Source organism: Trichoplusia ni (assembly GCF_003590095.1).
Source record: "Trichoplusia ni isolate ovarian cell line Hi5 chromosome 19 unlocalized genomic scaffold, tn1 tig00001014_group18, whole genome shotgun sequence".
In the NCBI taxonomy this organism is placed as follows: Eukaryota; Metazoa; Arthropoda; class Insecta; order Lepidoptera; family Noctuidae; genus Trichoplusia; species Trichoplusia ni.
Window position 1 is genome coordinate 32,940 of NW_020799794.1, and position 15,687 is coordinate 48,626.

A 15,687-nucleotide genomic window follows, 5' to 3' on the forward strand; every position below is an offset into this window, starting at 1 on the left:
TCCGCCTTCACATTTGAACGGAAATTCTGTTTTTACGTTTCCATCAGCATCTTTAACAGCCCAAGGATTCCAGAAACGGAGCACATAGGGTTGGATGAACTTGTGCCAAAGGAATAACAACACAGGAATGACGAAGCAAGGAACACAAACCATGTTGACCGCAATACTTAGATAACTCCTTAGGTTTTTTAAAGACTACTTGGGCGCTGTAGACTTTTGCTGACCAAGTATTTGTTAGATATGGCCTCACAGTATTTTTTTTAGAATATAATTTATTTACATATTATATTCAAGGAAGTGTCTTTGACATAATCACTCTGGCAATTTGATGAATTTGACATTGAACTGTATGTCATGTTTATGTCATGACGCAGGTCAGCTGGTTTTTATTCTACAGAATATAACATCTATTGAGCACAGACTAAAATAATTTTGTGCTCTGGTAACAAAACATGATTAATTTGTACCAAGGAGGAGGAAGAATTTGTTGTACGATACAAGTTCGCATAAGCTTTGTTTTTGAGACAAACATTTTAGACTTGTACACCCACAAAAAGTTTATCCTTTCTTCATTTCCTTCTTTTCTTTACTTTCTTCCTATTGTCGTGGTCAATCGCTACGTTGGTCTAGTGCAGGTTCGTAGGTTCTCAATGTTAAGCTTCAAAAAGAGACACCAACTCCCGCTCTTGCTCCCGAAAAAATACTTTTGAGACTCAATTATTTTTAAAATATATTGATATTTATATACTAAATTAATTGGTAGGTACTTTTAGGATAGGTTTTTATGTTGTCCAGCATCATTCACAACGTACCTAATGAGTCCATTCGTATTAAGGCAATAAAATACATTTTAAAACATGAATATTTTTATTTATGTAACAAAGTCTTCTTTCGTCCATATGATAAAATATCTAACTTCTTAGTGTGTAGAAACAAACTCAACAGTATGAAAAGTATGACCTTTCAATAGCGTTTTAGTATTAACTTCATTATAAATAGTTTATATCCAATACAAGTGAAAACGTAGCTGTGCAAGTGATTACATTCTTGAATCTTGATTATTTAACTCGTTATGCCTAATACCCTGTTAAACAATCGTAATCTATCGATAGGCACTTTTTATGTGTGCGATAACAAAATACAAATCAACACAATACATTCAGCTTAAATTACGTAACTCACAACCCCAACTGTTAAGTTATCTCATATCCTATACGTAGATAATAATAAAATAAAATATAATATGAAACAGATACAAATTAAAATAGATACCTCTCTTACGTTATTGAGATCTTACTCACAGCGCACGTATTTCAGTGTTACTAGATTATGGTAATTCTAATTTAATAAACTTAATAAGTTAAACGACCAACATTCGAACAACCAAAGTAAATAGTCTTTAAAATATAGATTCTTTACAAATAATTAATATTATGCTCACTAAACAGAGTTGTCTAGTCTAACGATAATTATGTTTGCATCACATGCAATAAGTCTCTGATGGCACCAGTAATATCACAACACGGCACTGATTTGTAGACGAACAGAAGGCACTTTTTGGCTCATAGCATCGTGTAGTCTTCTTCGACTTCTTTTAGAGCTTTCCTCAAAGATTTGGGTAACTTGGGCACTCTGTATATCGGGTCCGTCATCGGCGGCAGAATTAACGCATCCACCGACTTCTGATAACTAGTGTACGATAAATACAACTGTGATACGCAGTTTATCTCGTCCTCGGTCATGGCCACCGAGCGTAGTTGTTTTCTGAAGTCGACGTAAATGGAATGACCACATTTTGAGCAAATCTCTTCGAATATATAAGACTTGCGTTTCTTGGCGTTGTGCTTGCACTGCACGGGCTCGACGAACTTGTACTTCTTGGCCTTGTGCAGCTTGGCCGGCACGGGAGTGGGCGCGGGCGCGGGCGGGTCTTCGCCGCCGTCGGACAGCAGCACCACCAGCTTCTGGCCGGCGTCGGGCGCGCCGGCGCGGGCCACCACCTCGCCGCCGCCGCTCATGAGTGCCTCGCACAGCTGCTCCGACGGGTTCTCGAAGTCGTAGTAAATGCACCGTGACTCTGAGTTGCTCTTGCTGTTGTTCTCGATCTGCAGACTGTATCTCAGACGAATTTTCTTTGGCCTGTTGCTGTATTTCAGGTACACATGTATCGGTATGTCGATGGAGGCGCAGCCAGACTCTTGGATTTCGTATGGCGGCTCCTGGAGCACTGTAAAAATAAAGTCGATGTTATTGCTCCATAAAAAGCAGATACATGAATATAACAGGGGGCAAAGTCACAGAGATAAAGCTGTAGGTGGAGCACAGTATCAATATTAACGATAATGATGATGAGTTTTAATACAATAATTATATTTATTGGATACTGAATGACAGGCACTGTTATTTAAGTATTTAAGACAAAAGAATGAGATACCAATATAATTTCAAAACTATATTTTTTAGCAAAGCCTGTTATAAAATGTATGCGCTATGGCCTCTAGCCAACTATATTCGAATACACTATATGACCTTCATAACTTACCTAATATTATGTTCTAAAGCTAGGACAGGTTGTCTTACGGGTTTCTACCTCGTCACAACTATTACTTCACGACGTGGAAGCTTAAATGAATATAAAGTATAAAAACGATGTTATGTCATAGAGTTATTTGAACAAATAACATTTATTGTGTTAATTAATACAAAAAATAATATACTTAAAGTGTGTTCTTGCCTCTTTTGGGATACACGAAAGCTGTGGCGGGGTGCAAGTGGAAAACGACTTTGTGTACGAAGGTGCTAATATCGTGGCCGCTGACGCCACGCACCCACACTCGCCAGTCCAGTGCCAGAGCGCGGCCAGTGGCGGAGCGGCGCGGTTCGCAAGCGTGCCCCACCTCTAGCCATATGCGAACACACATCTGCAACAATATTACTTCAGATAAACGTTGCCCCCGACTTATCTCGCGCACAGCAAACATCTAGAGGGCGACTGCCGAGTCGGCACTAAACCCTGGGGGTCAAACAATTATAAACAGCAAAGCATAACCTATTAGAATCTTATAAGAACAACAAATAGAGCACAAGCATACTATTGGGTAGAATGGGTAGTCTGCCAATACCGTAATCCCATTTTGCTTTCCCAATAAGACTTTCGTCAAGAATTTTACTTTATTTCAAAGAAGTGACATGGATAAGAGCTATGATCTTTGATAAAGATTTTTATAAAAAAGGGTAAAGAAACCGCAATCACTAACATTGTCATAATCGTTAATATCGATTTGGGAACATCCGGTTAGATCGTATCAAGTGTATTTTTACGAATAAAAATATAAATTATTGAAACAAAATAAAATTATTGAATCTTGATCTGCATAGGTACTGTTTTCATAGATCGAACGTCGATTAAAATAATCCTCTTAAAATACATGTATTTTTTGTCGTCATGAAATATACGTTTCTAGTTAGTTAAAGTTGAGCTGAGTATCTCTATGAACAAAGAAACTACACATGTTTGCCAGTTTTGTATCAATAATTTTGGCCCATAGAAACAATAAAAAAGCGCTTGTAGCGAATTGCCGATTCCAACCTGATATGCGAATGATCTCTTGAAACCACTTAAAATGTAGAGTTTGGTGGTTGTTCTGATTAACTGATGGTTTACCTAGATAAGATTCAATCTTGAAACAAAAATATATAAAACTGTCTACAATCTACATTATTTCTATCAGGAAACTCTCCGTTACTGATAGATCGATGGCAGTTATTAAATCTCTAGCGAAAACAAAGAGGGTACCAATAGAACACCACAAATTAATTAGTTTAAACAAACAGGAGTTTAAAAAAAAAGAAACTTACTGCGTCACGCTGCGGGCGAAATATTAAAACGATTTTAAAAACATCTGTATAATGTATACCTGCCTGACAGTTATACATAATGTATTACTCAAATTGGAACAGTCCGTGTGACGCAGGCGCATACAAAGCGCGCATACCATCATGAGTTTTATGGGGATATCGGGAGAGTTAACTGGATGTACGGCTTGGTGCAAACTGTATTTCTTTTAGAGACAGCAAATTTTTCATACATATGATTGAAACTGTCGCGAGCTTGTGATTTGCCCCTATAGCGAAGTGACATTTGTAACATTTTTTTAACGTGAATTAAAACCGCTTGAATATTTGAAAACGACATTTCGATTCTATAAGTCACGCGACTTTGAACTGTCATCTCCAAACGTTCGAGCAATTTCTATTGACGATAACGAATGTAGAAATGTCATTTCACTAGAAAATCATGTAAACTATCAGGCAGTCGTTGTGTTCCGTGTTTTGTTTGCGACGAGCCTTACTTTGAGCAATCGCAACTAGGTAATCTAGGGGAAGTACCACTAGAAACACTACGTTACTTCTGTGTTTGCCTCACCATCATCATCATCAGCCCATATTAGTCTTTCTTCTGCAGTTAGCCTCATCAAGTTCGAGTTAATTACAGAGGCTAATGTTGTATAAGTAGTTATTGAACAAACCCATTTTGAAAGATCCGTAGACTTTGTGTTACAAATTAGGTAGCATTTTTGAGAGTTTTTCTCATTTTTTTATTACAAAATATATAAAAGAACAAGTTTTTACAATAAATATATGTTTAATAATATTATGTAGCTATTTTCATAATAGTAGTAACTTTTTTTTGCATTAATTGTCAAATTCTAAACAAACAGCGTCGCGTTCTGACCTCGGGAGTCCGAGCTAAGCGAATCCACGAGGATTTAACTAGTGCATAATAAAATAATGTTGCATATTTTTAAAGCGAAATATCAGTATTAAGATGGTTGTAATTGATATGATTAACATAACATGTTTTTTTTATCATTTAAATATCTTTATAAAATACTTTTTTAAGCACTAAGACATTTAAAAAACATAATTAAATGATAACTTTGATTTATTCCGGATTAAAAGAGGAAACGTGTAAGTAGGTAGCAAGCAGATATTATCTAAATAATTATGCAAAAACATAAGACCTAAGCAAGACAAGAGTAAGCTCTCGAAGCTAAGTTATTTTTGCGAAGAATCCTAAAGTTGAGTTAGTATTTAGTTAAGACTTATTGTTTGTATTTTGTTAAACTGAAACTAAAGTACCTTACTACCTTACCCACTTCCTACTAATATTACAAACGCGAAAGTTTGTATGTACTCAACGGATGTTTGTCAATCTTTCCCTGAAAACCACTGAACGGATTTAGACGAAACTTGGTACACGGATAGCTTCTAGCCAGGATTAACAGATACAATATTTTTTATCCCGATTTATGTTCCCGTGGGATTATTCTTGTTTTGTAGCGGGCTGGCTCGTGGCAATAGCCAGTTTCATATAATTTTGGCTCACATTGCATGTCGAGGAGTCTATGGGAATGACTGAAGTTGAAGGTTCCACATCAATTACATTATGGTTATGCAAGTGGTGCGCAAAATAGAAAGAGAAACAAAAAATATGGTATTTGTGTACGAGTACTAAACACACACACGTGTAAACGCAAGGTTTACACGTGTGTGTGTGTTTGGAAGTTGTTTGAAAGGCTAAAAAGTTTTTTCATAATAATATTGATGCAAAATTTACAAACTGTGGTTTCGAGGGCATGCAAATATTTAATACGTTTTGTATTTATCCAAATGTTGTATACAGTATGGCTTCGATTAAAATTAAAAAAAATGACACCGTTTTCGTACATTATATAATTTTACACAAGAAATATTATTTAGAAGTCTGGTTTGCATCACCGCAACTTTTGTAATGTTCTGAAGACATAAAAATTGTTTCTATATGTAAATTTAAACGACTAGATTTTATAGTAAAAATATAGGCGTAAAACTGGATTAGGTGGTGATTTGTAATATCGTAAAATTAGCATATATATTAAAATGCAAAATCCGGCCCGATATTAACAATTAAATTGTGTACATCAACGAGTCGACTTGTTACATCGGTTGTTGTGAAAAACAAAGCCTGTTGGCGTGTGAATTGTGCCAAAATTGGATAGGATTACGTTGAGTTAGCACCGGCTCGGCCTTGGCCATGATTAGAGAGAGGTTTGCGAATACTCGCTGTAAATACTCTAAACCTAAAGTAACGACTGCAGTAAGCAGGGCCTCGATTCTGCTATTTACAATGGCCGATGAATTACCAATTGGATTACCTAAATATGGAACTATTCCAGTTCTCTTAAGCATTCAGCAAACATAATAATTGGAAATTAATGGTACTAACCGTGAGTGTTCCACCAAGTACTGGATTTCCAATTATTGTGTTGGAAAAATGTTTACAATAAATAAAACGAATAGTGTCAATTTAATACAATTTGCAGTCATTCATCGGCCATTGTAAATAGCAGAATAGGGGCCCAGGGGCCTGCTGCGACGTCTTAAATAATATTAATGCGGGTGTATAAGCGATGCCGCTCTACGCCGTGTATAGCGCTGTCACTCTTCCACAACCTTAATCATTTTACTTAAAGTCGTCTCAGTAGATCCTCAGGCAATGTTTCATCCACATTGGACATTTAGTGCTCTGCCACAATCGATTGAACCGTGAATCATAGCAATTTGTTGAGCTACATACGTAATTCGTTTCGTAATTGCCGACGAAGATAAAGATCTTTCATTGTAATTAATATTTAGGATTACGTTTTCTATAGCTTAAATATAGCGTTATAAATAAAAATAGTGATAGTTTAATAATAATATGGATGGGATGGATTGAACTGATGGACTTGAGTTAAGCAGTGGGGTTGTAATTTAGTGCTTAATATAGCACGGGTTAAATGCAGAGATTTTTTTTTAAATGACAAGGTAAGTTAATTGTCATAGCTGAAAGATTTCTTGCACTAGAACATAGTCATTATGAAAACTACTGATTAATATAAAGACAGATATCCTATTTTTTTACAAAGCGTTCAGCCAGCACTTCCATTTTGCTGGTTGATTGCTTTGGTGTTGTGGTTTTGGTGTGTTCTTATGAAACTGCGGGTCTCACGGAGCTACAAGGCATTGTAGCAATTGTAGGTGTCGAAATACGGCACGTGTAGCTTTTCATAGATTTCCATAACTAGTTTTTTATGTTGCTGGAGTAGTTATGGCACCATGAAAGTAAAGCCGGCCGGCCGCGGCGGCATATTGCGAACATCGGCAATAATACCCTCATATTCATTTAAATAACAGTACAACAATCTTGACCAAGGTATGCCATGACGTTTGATGATGAGCATTAATTTTTGCATGTCCAAATAGAGTATTCTTCATTTTATTGTAATCACCTTTTTAATGCCTGTATTCTGAGCAAATGAATAGGTATATTTTATGTCACGCTGGTGTTTTTTTTTTGTATTTAATTTTAATCAATTTTATGTCTTACCTTAAGCAGAGTGCTTGTGTATAGCTAACCTCAATCGTACACTAGTTTACGCGATTGTTCTACAAGTTGTAATGTATCACATATCCACTTCACCGATAAAATTTCAACGAGTTGGCTAAAGACGAACGGTTTGTTCGATTTAAATCAATAAACTCACAAAATAATTATATTATTACAGAATACCGCTATTTTTTTAATAATTTGACGTTAAATTGACAATACGTTGTCAGGAAATATGAAATGTAAACGAAATAATATTTTTTTATGGCGACCAAACTGCGAATCCAATTCGAATGTATATTGAATTTATTTACGATTCAGCGGTATAGGATTGCAGGCAGGCATTATACTGTACTGTTGCATGGTAAGTTCAATCAGTACAAAGAAATTGATGAGACAGACTTTTTTTTGTTTACATTTAGATCCAATTATTTTCGAAGTCGCTGCTAATCGATTTGAATATAAGTCTGAACAGGCCGAAACCTCTGCTTAACAAAGACTTAAAAAAGTCCAGAATAATGTTGGTAGTTATATTAAAAGAGGTTACTACCTACTTATTTCAATAAATATTCCTTACATTTTCACGTTGTTGCTAACCAAGTAACAAATAAGCCAAGTTGCCAAGTACAGATTAAAATAATAAGCGGGAGTTTAGCCTTCTAATGGTATTGCTAAGTTTTTCTTGGTTACTGTATCTAATCGGGTAAGTAATGTACAATGTTGTTACAAACAAATGTAATTAAAATTTTATCAACGACACGATAGCACGGTATTTTCAGTTTCCGTTTTTATTATTTCAATATTCAATTGTATATTTTCATTATCCCATACCAATATAAGTTCGTGTGGTAACTTTTTTTTCAGCGCGGGATGCTGTGGACAGGATATGAAGATTCGGATTTGCACGGTTTAAAACAATGTCAGTTCTGTCTTTGGTCTGATCGGAGATGATTTCTCGAGAGTTCCCTCCACACCTCTCCAGTATACCAAGAAACCTTTTTTTAATTATGTCAGGTAAAGAAAAAGTGTGTATTCACTCTCGTTGTGAATAGCCTCGTGCCTTTCACGTATCCTAGGAACGTAATGTGGATATGTCTATCTAAAAACACCTGTCTGGTCCCAAACTTGACTCTGCCGAAATCGCGGGCTTTCCGCATCCTTGCAAGTATAAGGTACGTGGTTCCAGCAGAAGAACTAGGAACCTACATTACGTAATATCATCCACTAATATTAAAAAGTTTTAACCTTATAATGTAATCAAAACATCCTTTATAATAAGAAAGGACGACGTGCTTATTATTGCAAACTATTAAAACGAACAACTTTTTATGGGTAGGTAGCGAGTAGTATGCACGAGTTAACAATATTTAATCATGAAACAAAGCAGATTTGCACTTAGCTACCGACTAAAATGATAAGAAAATAAGGACTGGCGTTGTGAATAATAGCTACACAAAGTGTAATTCAAATCCACACAGCAAGCATTACGTTCGAGTTAAGCCTTTTTTTTTCAAGAAATTATTTTGACGCCTTTGTTTTTTTTTTACAGTTATCATAGTCAAGGCCGGCAATGCCAAACTGGCAACAAATTAGTAAAAGGTAACTTCATCAAAGGCTGAAGGCGTAGGAACACAGGCTGACTCCCGACTTTCGCCGGCCTATCGGCGTGCGCGGGCCTGTGTTCGTTGATTGGGGTAGCTCACCGCGCCACCAGGACCATGCCCGTTCAACGTGGGCTGAAGTCTTGACCATTTAGACCGGGACAACAAAAAGAAAGACCTTGGCCAATGCTTGTGCCGTGTCGGTAAGCTCAGGTAGTTTAAGAGATGTCTGTCTGCCGGTCTGAGGATTGCCCCAAATGGTAACTGCGGCCCCGTTACACAGCTGGCATTGGAAGGAGGCGTGAGTGGGTTTCAGACAGTAAAAGTCTGCCACTCCTATCGGCTGCTAGTGGCTATCCGATGATAATCCGAAAAAAAAGACCGATGATGGCAAAGGAGCGCATTTTCAGGTTTGAGAGTTTGAGAGCGCGCGGCGCTCTAATGATACTTTTTGTTATTATATACCTACTTCTTTAATTTGAACATATGATGCACAATCTTAGTTGAAAATGGATTCGTGTTTCACTTTTGTGGGTTGTTTTACCCGCGAGATATTTATTAGAAGTAAAATACTGTAAAATATATTACCTTTAGACAAAGCTCGCTATTTCCGTCCAACAGTTGGTTTAAAACTGAGTGCTTTGCTAGGAGTATAGAGGCTTTAATTATTTTGAGTAGAAGTCAATAATCATCAGACAAATTATGTCCAAACACTATTATTAATAAACATATTAATTCTCTAAGTGTATTGTGACACATAGACATTCGTCCATAAGACAATTCCATAATATGGGATGTTATATAAAACACCACCTTTAAGTACCTACCTACCTACTTATTGAGGGCCAAGCTAGATGTATAACTGTATGTACCTATCTTAGATCTAGCAAACACTGAGTTTTGTCAAAGACGTCGCATTCTAGAGAGGAATAGTGCAATGTTTTCAGAGAAAGTTTATAGGCCTTTTGGTTGGGATAAGTAAGAAATAATATACTTTTAACCCACCGTTTATTAAAGGTTTTATTAAAAAAAAAGATAAAATTAATACAAATATATTTTCATTGCGCTACCTGTACATTTGAATTACTCGACCACGTCTCTCTTTTTTTCGGGCTCTGTACCCAAAGTGTTAAAACGGAAGCCCATAACTAAGGCTCCGCTGTCAGTCCGTCCGTCTCTCACCAGGCTGTCTCATTACTAGATAGTGAAATTTTCACAGATATCGCTATAACAAAATAATTTTAATAAATTTGAGCTTGAGCAACTACTGATATGGTCATAAATTAGATGGATGACGGATGACCAATTATTTTTTGTTTGTCTAAAGCCATTTTATACTGACCCTCAGTTTCGCGAGTTGGTCTCGCTCTTGACCAGTTTTATTCCGCTATCTGAGTGTAATAAACTAAATAAATAAATATTTTCCTTTTTTTCCACGACACGATTATCTGTTTACATCTAAATAACAACAGCACTTTACAGCGGTACTTATAATTATAACATATGGATACGTTTCCAAGCGCGTATGAATTGACATTCACTAATAAATTGGTACTACTTATTGACGTTCAAGGTTATACATATTAGTTGTCATTGTCAATTTATTATTAGCCATAAGAGAGCACATAACAGTAGGTACAGTGTTACGCTAATATCACCTCTGTTACGGTGAAATAAGATTTAATTAGGTTTCTGATTCTTAAAGTAGAGTTACTATCACAATAAATCGAAAAGAGAAATGTAGGATTATAGACCATAACATAAAATGCTTAAGCGTAACGTGGATACGGATCTACGTTATACTTTTAACATTATTTTCTTTAATTAATTAAAGTAATGATCCATGTAGTTAATAATTAGGTACGTACCGTGAATAATTTAATATAATTATAACGTTCTTATATAATTAAGCAATAGTACACACAGACATTCTATAATAATATTATAATAAGTTAAGAACACATTTAATTTTATCTTGATCTTCATAATTTATTATAGCAACTGACCTCCCTGCTAAGGCGGTAGGTATCAGTACATATTATTTTTTAAATGCACCTGTAGACTAGTGTAGACATAAAAAACGCGTGTCATTTCACATACATATGTATAGTAACATCTGTGTGTATATAAAATGTACCGATATTGAGAATCGCTTGGTACACGAAACCCAATATTTCACAGAATTCATCGAGAGTAGTGTTACCAAACGGCGGTTATATGAAGAATCGTGGCGTGACGAAATTCCACACTCGGAACAGATTCACGTTTCTTAGTTTAAACTACGTATTTCATATTTTATTTGTTGATTCCGTGCCTTTTGCCTCTTCCACTGAGCCGAGCTGTTGATTTGGTCGAATCTCACGCGGAAATAAAACAAATGCAATTTCTCTACCTCATCGTTATTATTTTTTGGCAAGTATGACAGAGAAAGACTCTGTCCAGATTATTCCAGGAACCCGATTTTGCTATTTACAATCAACGATGAATGAATGGCAATTGGATGAAATTTTAAATTATTCCTATTCTCCTCGCATATTGCCAACACAATAATTGGAATATATTGTATTGACCGTGAGTGTTCCGCCCTGTACTGAATTTCCAATTATTGTCTTGGAAAGATGCTTAGAATAATAAGAATAGTAGATCGACCAATTTCCATTGATTCATCGGCCGTTGTAAATAGCAGAATTGGGGCCCAGAGGTGCTGTCAAGGGATTTGTATCTGACATTCGTTAAGTATCGTAGCATCATTTAATAGTCAATTAAATGGCGGCTATATAAACGTTATGTGTTAATGACGTAACAAACAAATAACACTTCACAAGACACACTTAACACTTACACGAGTAAATAAACAAATACGTTACAAATAATACATAAATTAAAACATTCGTTTCCATGCAGAGCGTATTATTTATAGATTTTTAAAATAATTCGTTGTCATAAATCTACTGTTTCGTATGAATATGGATCATTAGTACATATTATTAAATGGTTGATTAGGGTGTTTAAAGCTTAGAAGCAAGGCGAGAGCCTCCTTGGGTGAACCCCTTTTGACTAGACAAGAGTCATTGTTAATAGTGATATTAATTATCAAATCCCGAACATGCATAGAAATAACATTACTAAATGGAAAAGTTAGATTAACCTTGACGTTATCAGTCAGTATTTTTTTATAGATCTGTAAGGGGATAGTGTAGAAAGCTGTTTTATTCTCCCAGCAATATGGATATTAAATAACAGGCAGTAAAAAGGCCAATTCAAAAATATTTATTACGTACCGCCATTTTGGATTTTTGTCTGCTTTGTTGTTGGTCAATCATTTCATTATTTTTTATTTTACGGCCATAAGTCAAGGAAGCGCAAAAAAAAATATTGTACAAAAAACTTCAATCACTTTTTCGAGCAATGGATAAATGATTTGTTTTTATGCCAAGACCGCTTTACACTTTTACCTTAAACCTTATAGAAAAAGAGTTGTTTATTGTAATGTTATTATATCTATCCTCATAGACAATGATTCACGCTCTAAACAGTGGCTTTTACATCAGTATAATTAGTTTAATTGCCCACCCACAGGGTAACTCATATTTGTTTTACGTCAATCCACTCAACCACTTTAATGTGCCTACTACTACATTGAACATTTTTATTGACTTCACCATATGCATTAACATTTAATGGTAAAGGAAAAGTATTGTAAAACTAATGTATTGCCTCTAAATTATTATTAATGTACCCATATATTTAGTTAATATATATCCACTGACTGACCTATTGTATACGTATATGTTGACATATTTTCTTGGCATTTAAAGTATACACTATAATAGCTGCATAAAGTATTTTTAATTTTATAATAATAATAAAAAGTAAAAAAGAAACGAAAATATTACATATTTTGTTACAAATATTTTGTTTAAATTACAGTTTATTTACATGCAGTAATTGTATCATGAAACAGTTATATCTGAAAAGTCGATCTTAGTATCTTGGGTTTGAGACTTTTGATCGATTAATATCGGTTATAATTATCAGGGCCTACAACCTTATGGTAAATAGCGTTTCAGCATCTTGGGATAAGTAATAAACATACAGTATTATAGTCCTTACAATTATCATAATACTCTCACCAATGACCTGATAAGAAAAGATTATTTAAAAATGTATTTCGATAAAATATTTCCGGGTACTCAATAATCTGTATTCAGTTTCTTAACAGGAAAAATATGCAAAACATTTTACAGCACTATCGTTTGCCCATTTAAAAATAATGTTAAAGACAGATTAGGAGAATAACGTATTTTATTGTGTAAAACAGCTTTTAAAATAAACATATAAAGTGAATCCAATTAATGTTTATCTTTTCACACCTACATTTCTCCACAAAATACAGAGGCTGACCATCATCACGTATTAATGTATTTGAAGCGAAACAGCGTATCTCAAGGCGCGGTCGCGTATAGCGGCATCTCTCTTACGCTGCTAGAAAGAACTAGCCATTTTCACAAACGTAATTGAGTGCCAATAGTCTAATTAAAATAGGCCTATGTACAATTTATATTTGCTATACATCTCAAAATTTAGCTTTTACGAGCCAGGAAAGTTTATAACAATTACGCAATAACTCCATTGATTTTAAAATGCTCTTCTCTATCTTTGGCTACCGGCCAGTTCTGGCAAAGCAATTTTATGAGAAGTATTAGAACTAACAAAATATAGAGTCAACTAATTAAAGATAACAATGTCTAGTTATTTAAGTTCATCCAATAAGCTTCGCTCATAAGTAAATTTCGCAAAAAAATAATGATAATTTGTTTTGTGCGCTAAGTGTTATACTAACCTTGAAAACTCGAGATAAACATAGTTATTCTTACTTACATCAATATCCACGAACAATGTGCAGACGAGTGATAGAAAAACCGCAGAATGGGAACTCAAGCATAGCTGTTTTTATGTACATTAACTATAATAACGTTCTTAAGTCAATGTTTTTGCAAAACCATATGTTGTGGCATAGTTTTCATAAGCCGTTGTCGATTAGTACCGATTGTACAATGGGCGTTACACACCTATTTCATGTATATCGATATTAAATGTAATGCTAAACATAATTACGACAAGTTTCGTAACATTAACACCATGTGCACCTGAGCACTGCACAGTTCTCGGGCTCACGTGACTAGGTGACTGTTGAAAGAATTTAACTAAATATAGTTTTGAATTCGATGTTTTTATACTCCTTTAAGTTGACCATGTTAAGTATGGAGCCTTAATGGATATCATCGACGCTGCATTTCCTGTTATTGTCCGCCAGCTGCATAGAAACTGTCTGAATGACGTAAATCGTCATGAACCGCTGAATGTAGCGAAATTTGTAATTAGTTATTAACTCAAAATTGTATGCATTCCTATTTCTAATATCGAGTAGGTCTCACGCATTAATTATTGTAATTTTTATAAGTAATAAATTAGCATTTAAAATCATTTTTGGTTTTTTTTTCTATCTGCCGTCTGCAGTATACGTAATTGGCGCAGTCGGTAGGATACTCGCGGGCCGGTTCGCGAGCAATAGAGTCATCTCATATCGATATTCGCGTTCGCGAGTCGCCCGGGCGGCTTTCAAGCCACATCCTGAGTATCCTGAATCTACGGGACAACTGCGGAGCCAGGCGGAGAATCCAGACATCGATTCGCAGAGAAAGAACCAATATGAAACTTATGTAAGTACACTTGAATCGTTCTCGTGTTGCTTCCTTTCTATTCCTAGTTACTTTAATCTCTAAAATTTTTCGTCACGAAAAGTTTTACACCCGGGAACCTGCATCACGCCAGGCTCGCCGGAATATCATTGATATTAATAGAGACTTAGATAATTCAGATTTAAACTTAGGTTTAGATAGATTATTTAGTATAAAAATGCCACACGATCCTGACGTAATTTTCAAGGCTTTGCGACTTGTGCCGGAATTTAATGGCAACCCCAATATTTTAACGAGATTTATAAATATATGTGATAAACTAGTAGAGCAATATGCGAGCGCTGAGCCGGGAAGTGAGTTAGGAAATTTATGTTTGTTAAATGGCATCTTGAACAAGGTCACTGGAACAGCTGCCTCTACCATAAACGCAAATGGCATTCCTGAAACCTGGGTAGGCATTAGATCATCTTTAATTAACAACTTTTCAGACCAGCGCGATGAAACGGCTTTATATAATGACCTCTCATTAGCTTCACAAGGTAATAAGACTCCTCAGGAGTTCTACGAACAATGCCAAACCTTATTCAGTACCATAATGACGTATGTAACATTGCATGAGACTTTACCAACGACTATCGAAGCTAAACGGGCACTTTACAAGAAAGTAACTGTGCAGGCTTTTGTGCGGGGACTAAAAGAACCTTTAGGTTCACGTATAAGGTGTATTGCGCCCCGAGACTATCGAGAAAGCCCTTGAATATGTGCAGGAAGAGCTAAATGTAATATATCTGCAGCAACGCAATGAGTCTTCGAGGGCTCACAGCTCTCCTAAAATGCTTCCTATACCGCAACAGTCTCCTGTGACCCCATTCAATACATTAGGTATTCACAGACCGCCGGTACCTAACTGGCCGGTTCCGATGGGACAACGTGGCAATCAACCACCACCTCAACCCTTTAAATTTAATGTGCC

At 35.7% G+C, this 15,687-nt stretch overlaps 1 protein-coding gene across 1 annotated transcript; it reads right to left on the minus strand.

The window, feature by feature from the left end:
• Positions 1–848: 848 nt before the first annotated feature.
• LOC113506554 lies at positions 849–7,585 on the minus strand. Its single transcript, XM_026889395.1, has 3 exons — positions 7,412–7,585; positions 2,735–2,921; positions 849–2,227 (listed from the first exon to the last, which is right to left on the minus strand). The coding sequence occupies exons 2-3, from the start codon at positions 2,919–2,921 to the stop codon at positions 1,563–1,565; spliced, it is 852 nt and encodes a 283-aa protein (XP_026745196.1). The 5' UTR covers positions 7,412–7,585; the 3' UTR covers positions 849–1,562.
• Between the last annotated feature and the right edge of the window lie 8,102 nt (positions 7,586–15,687).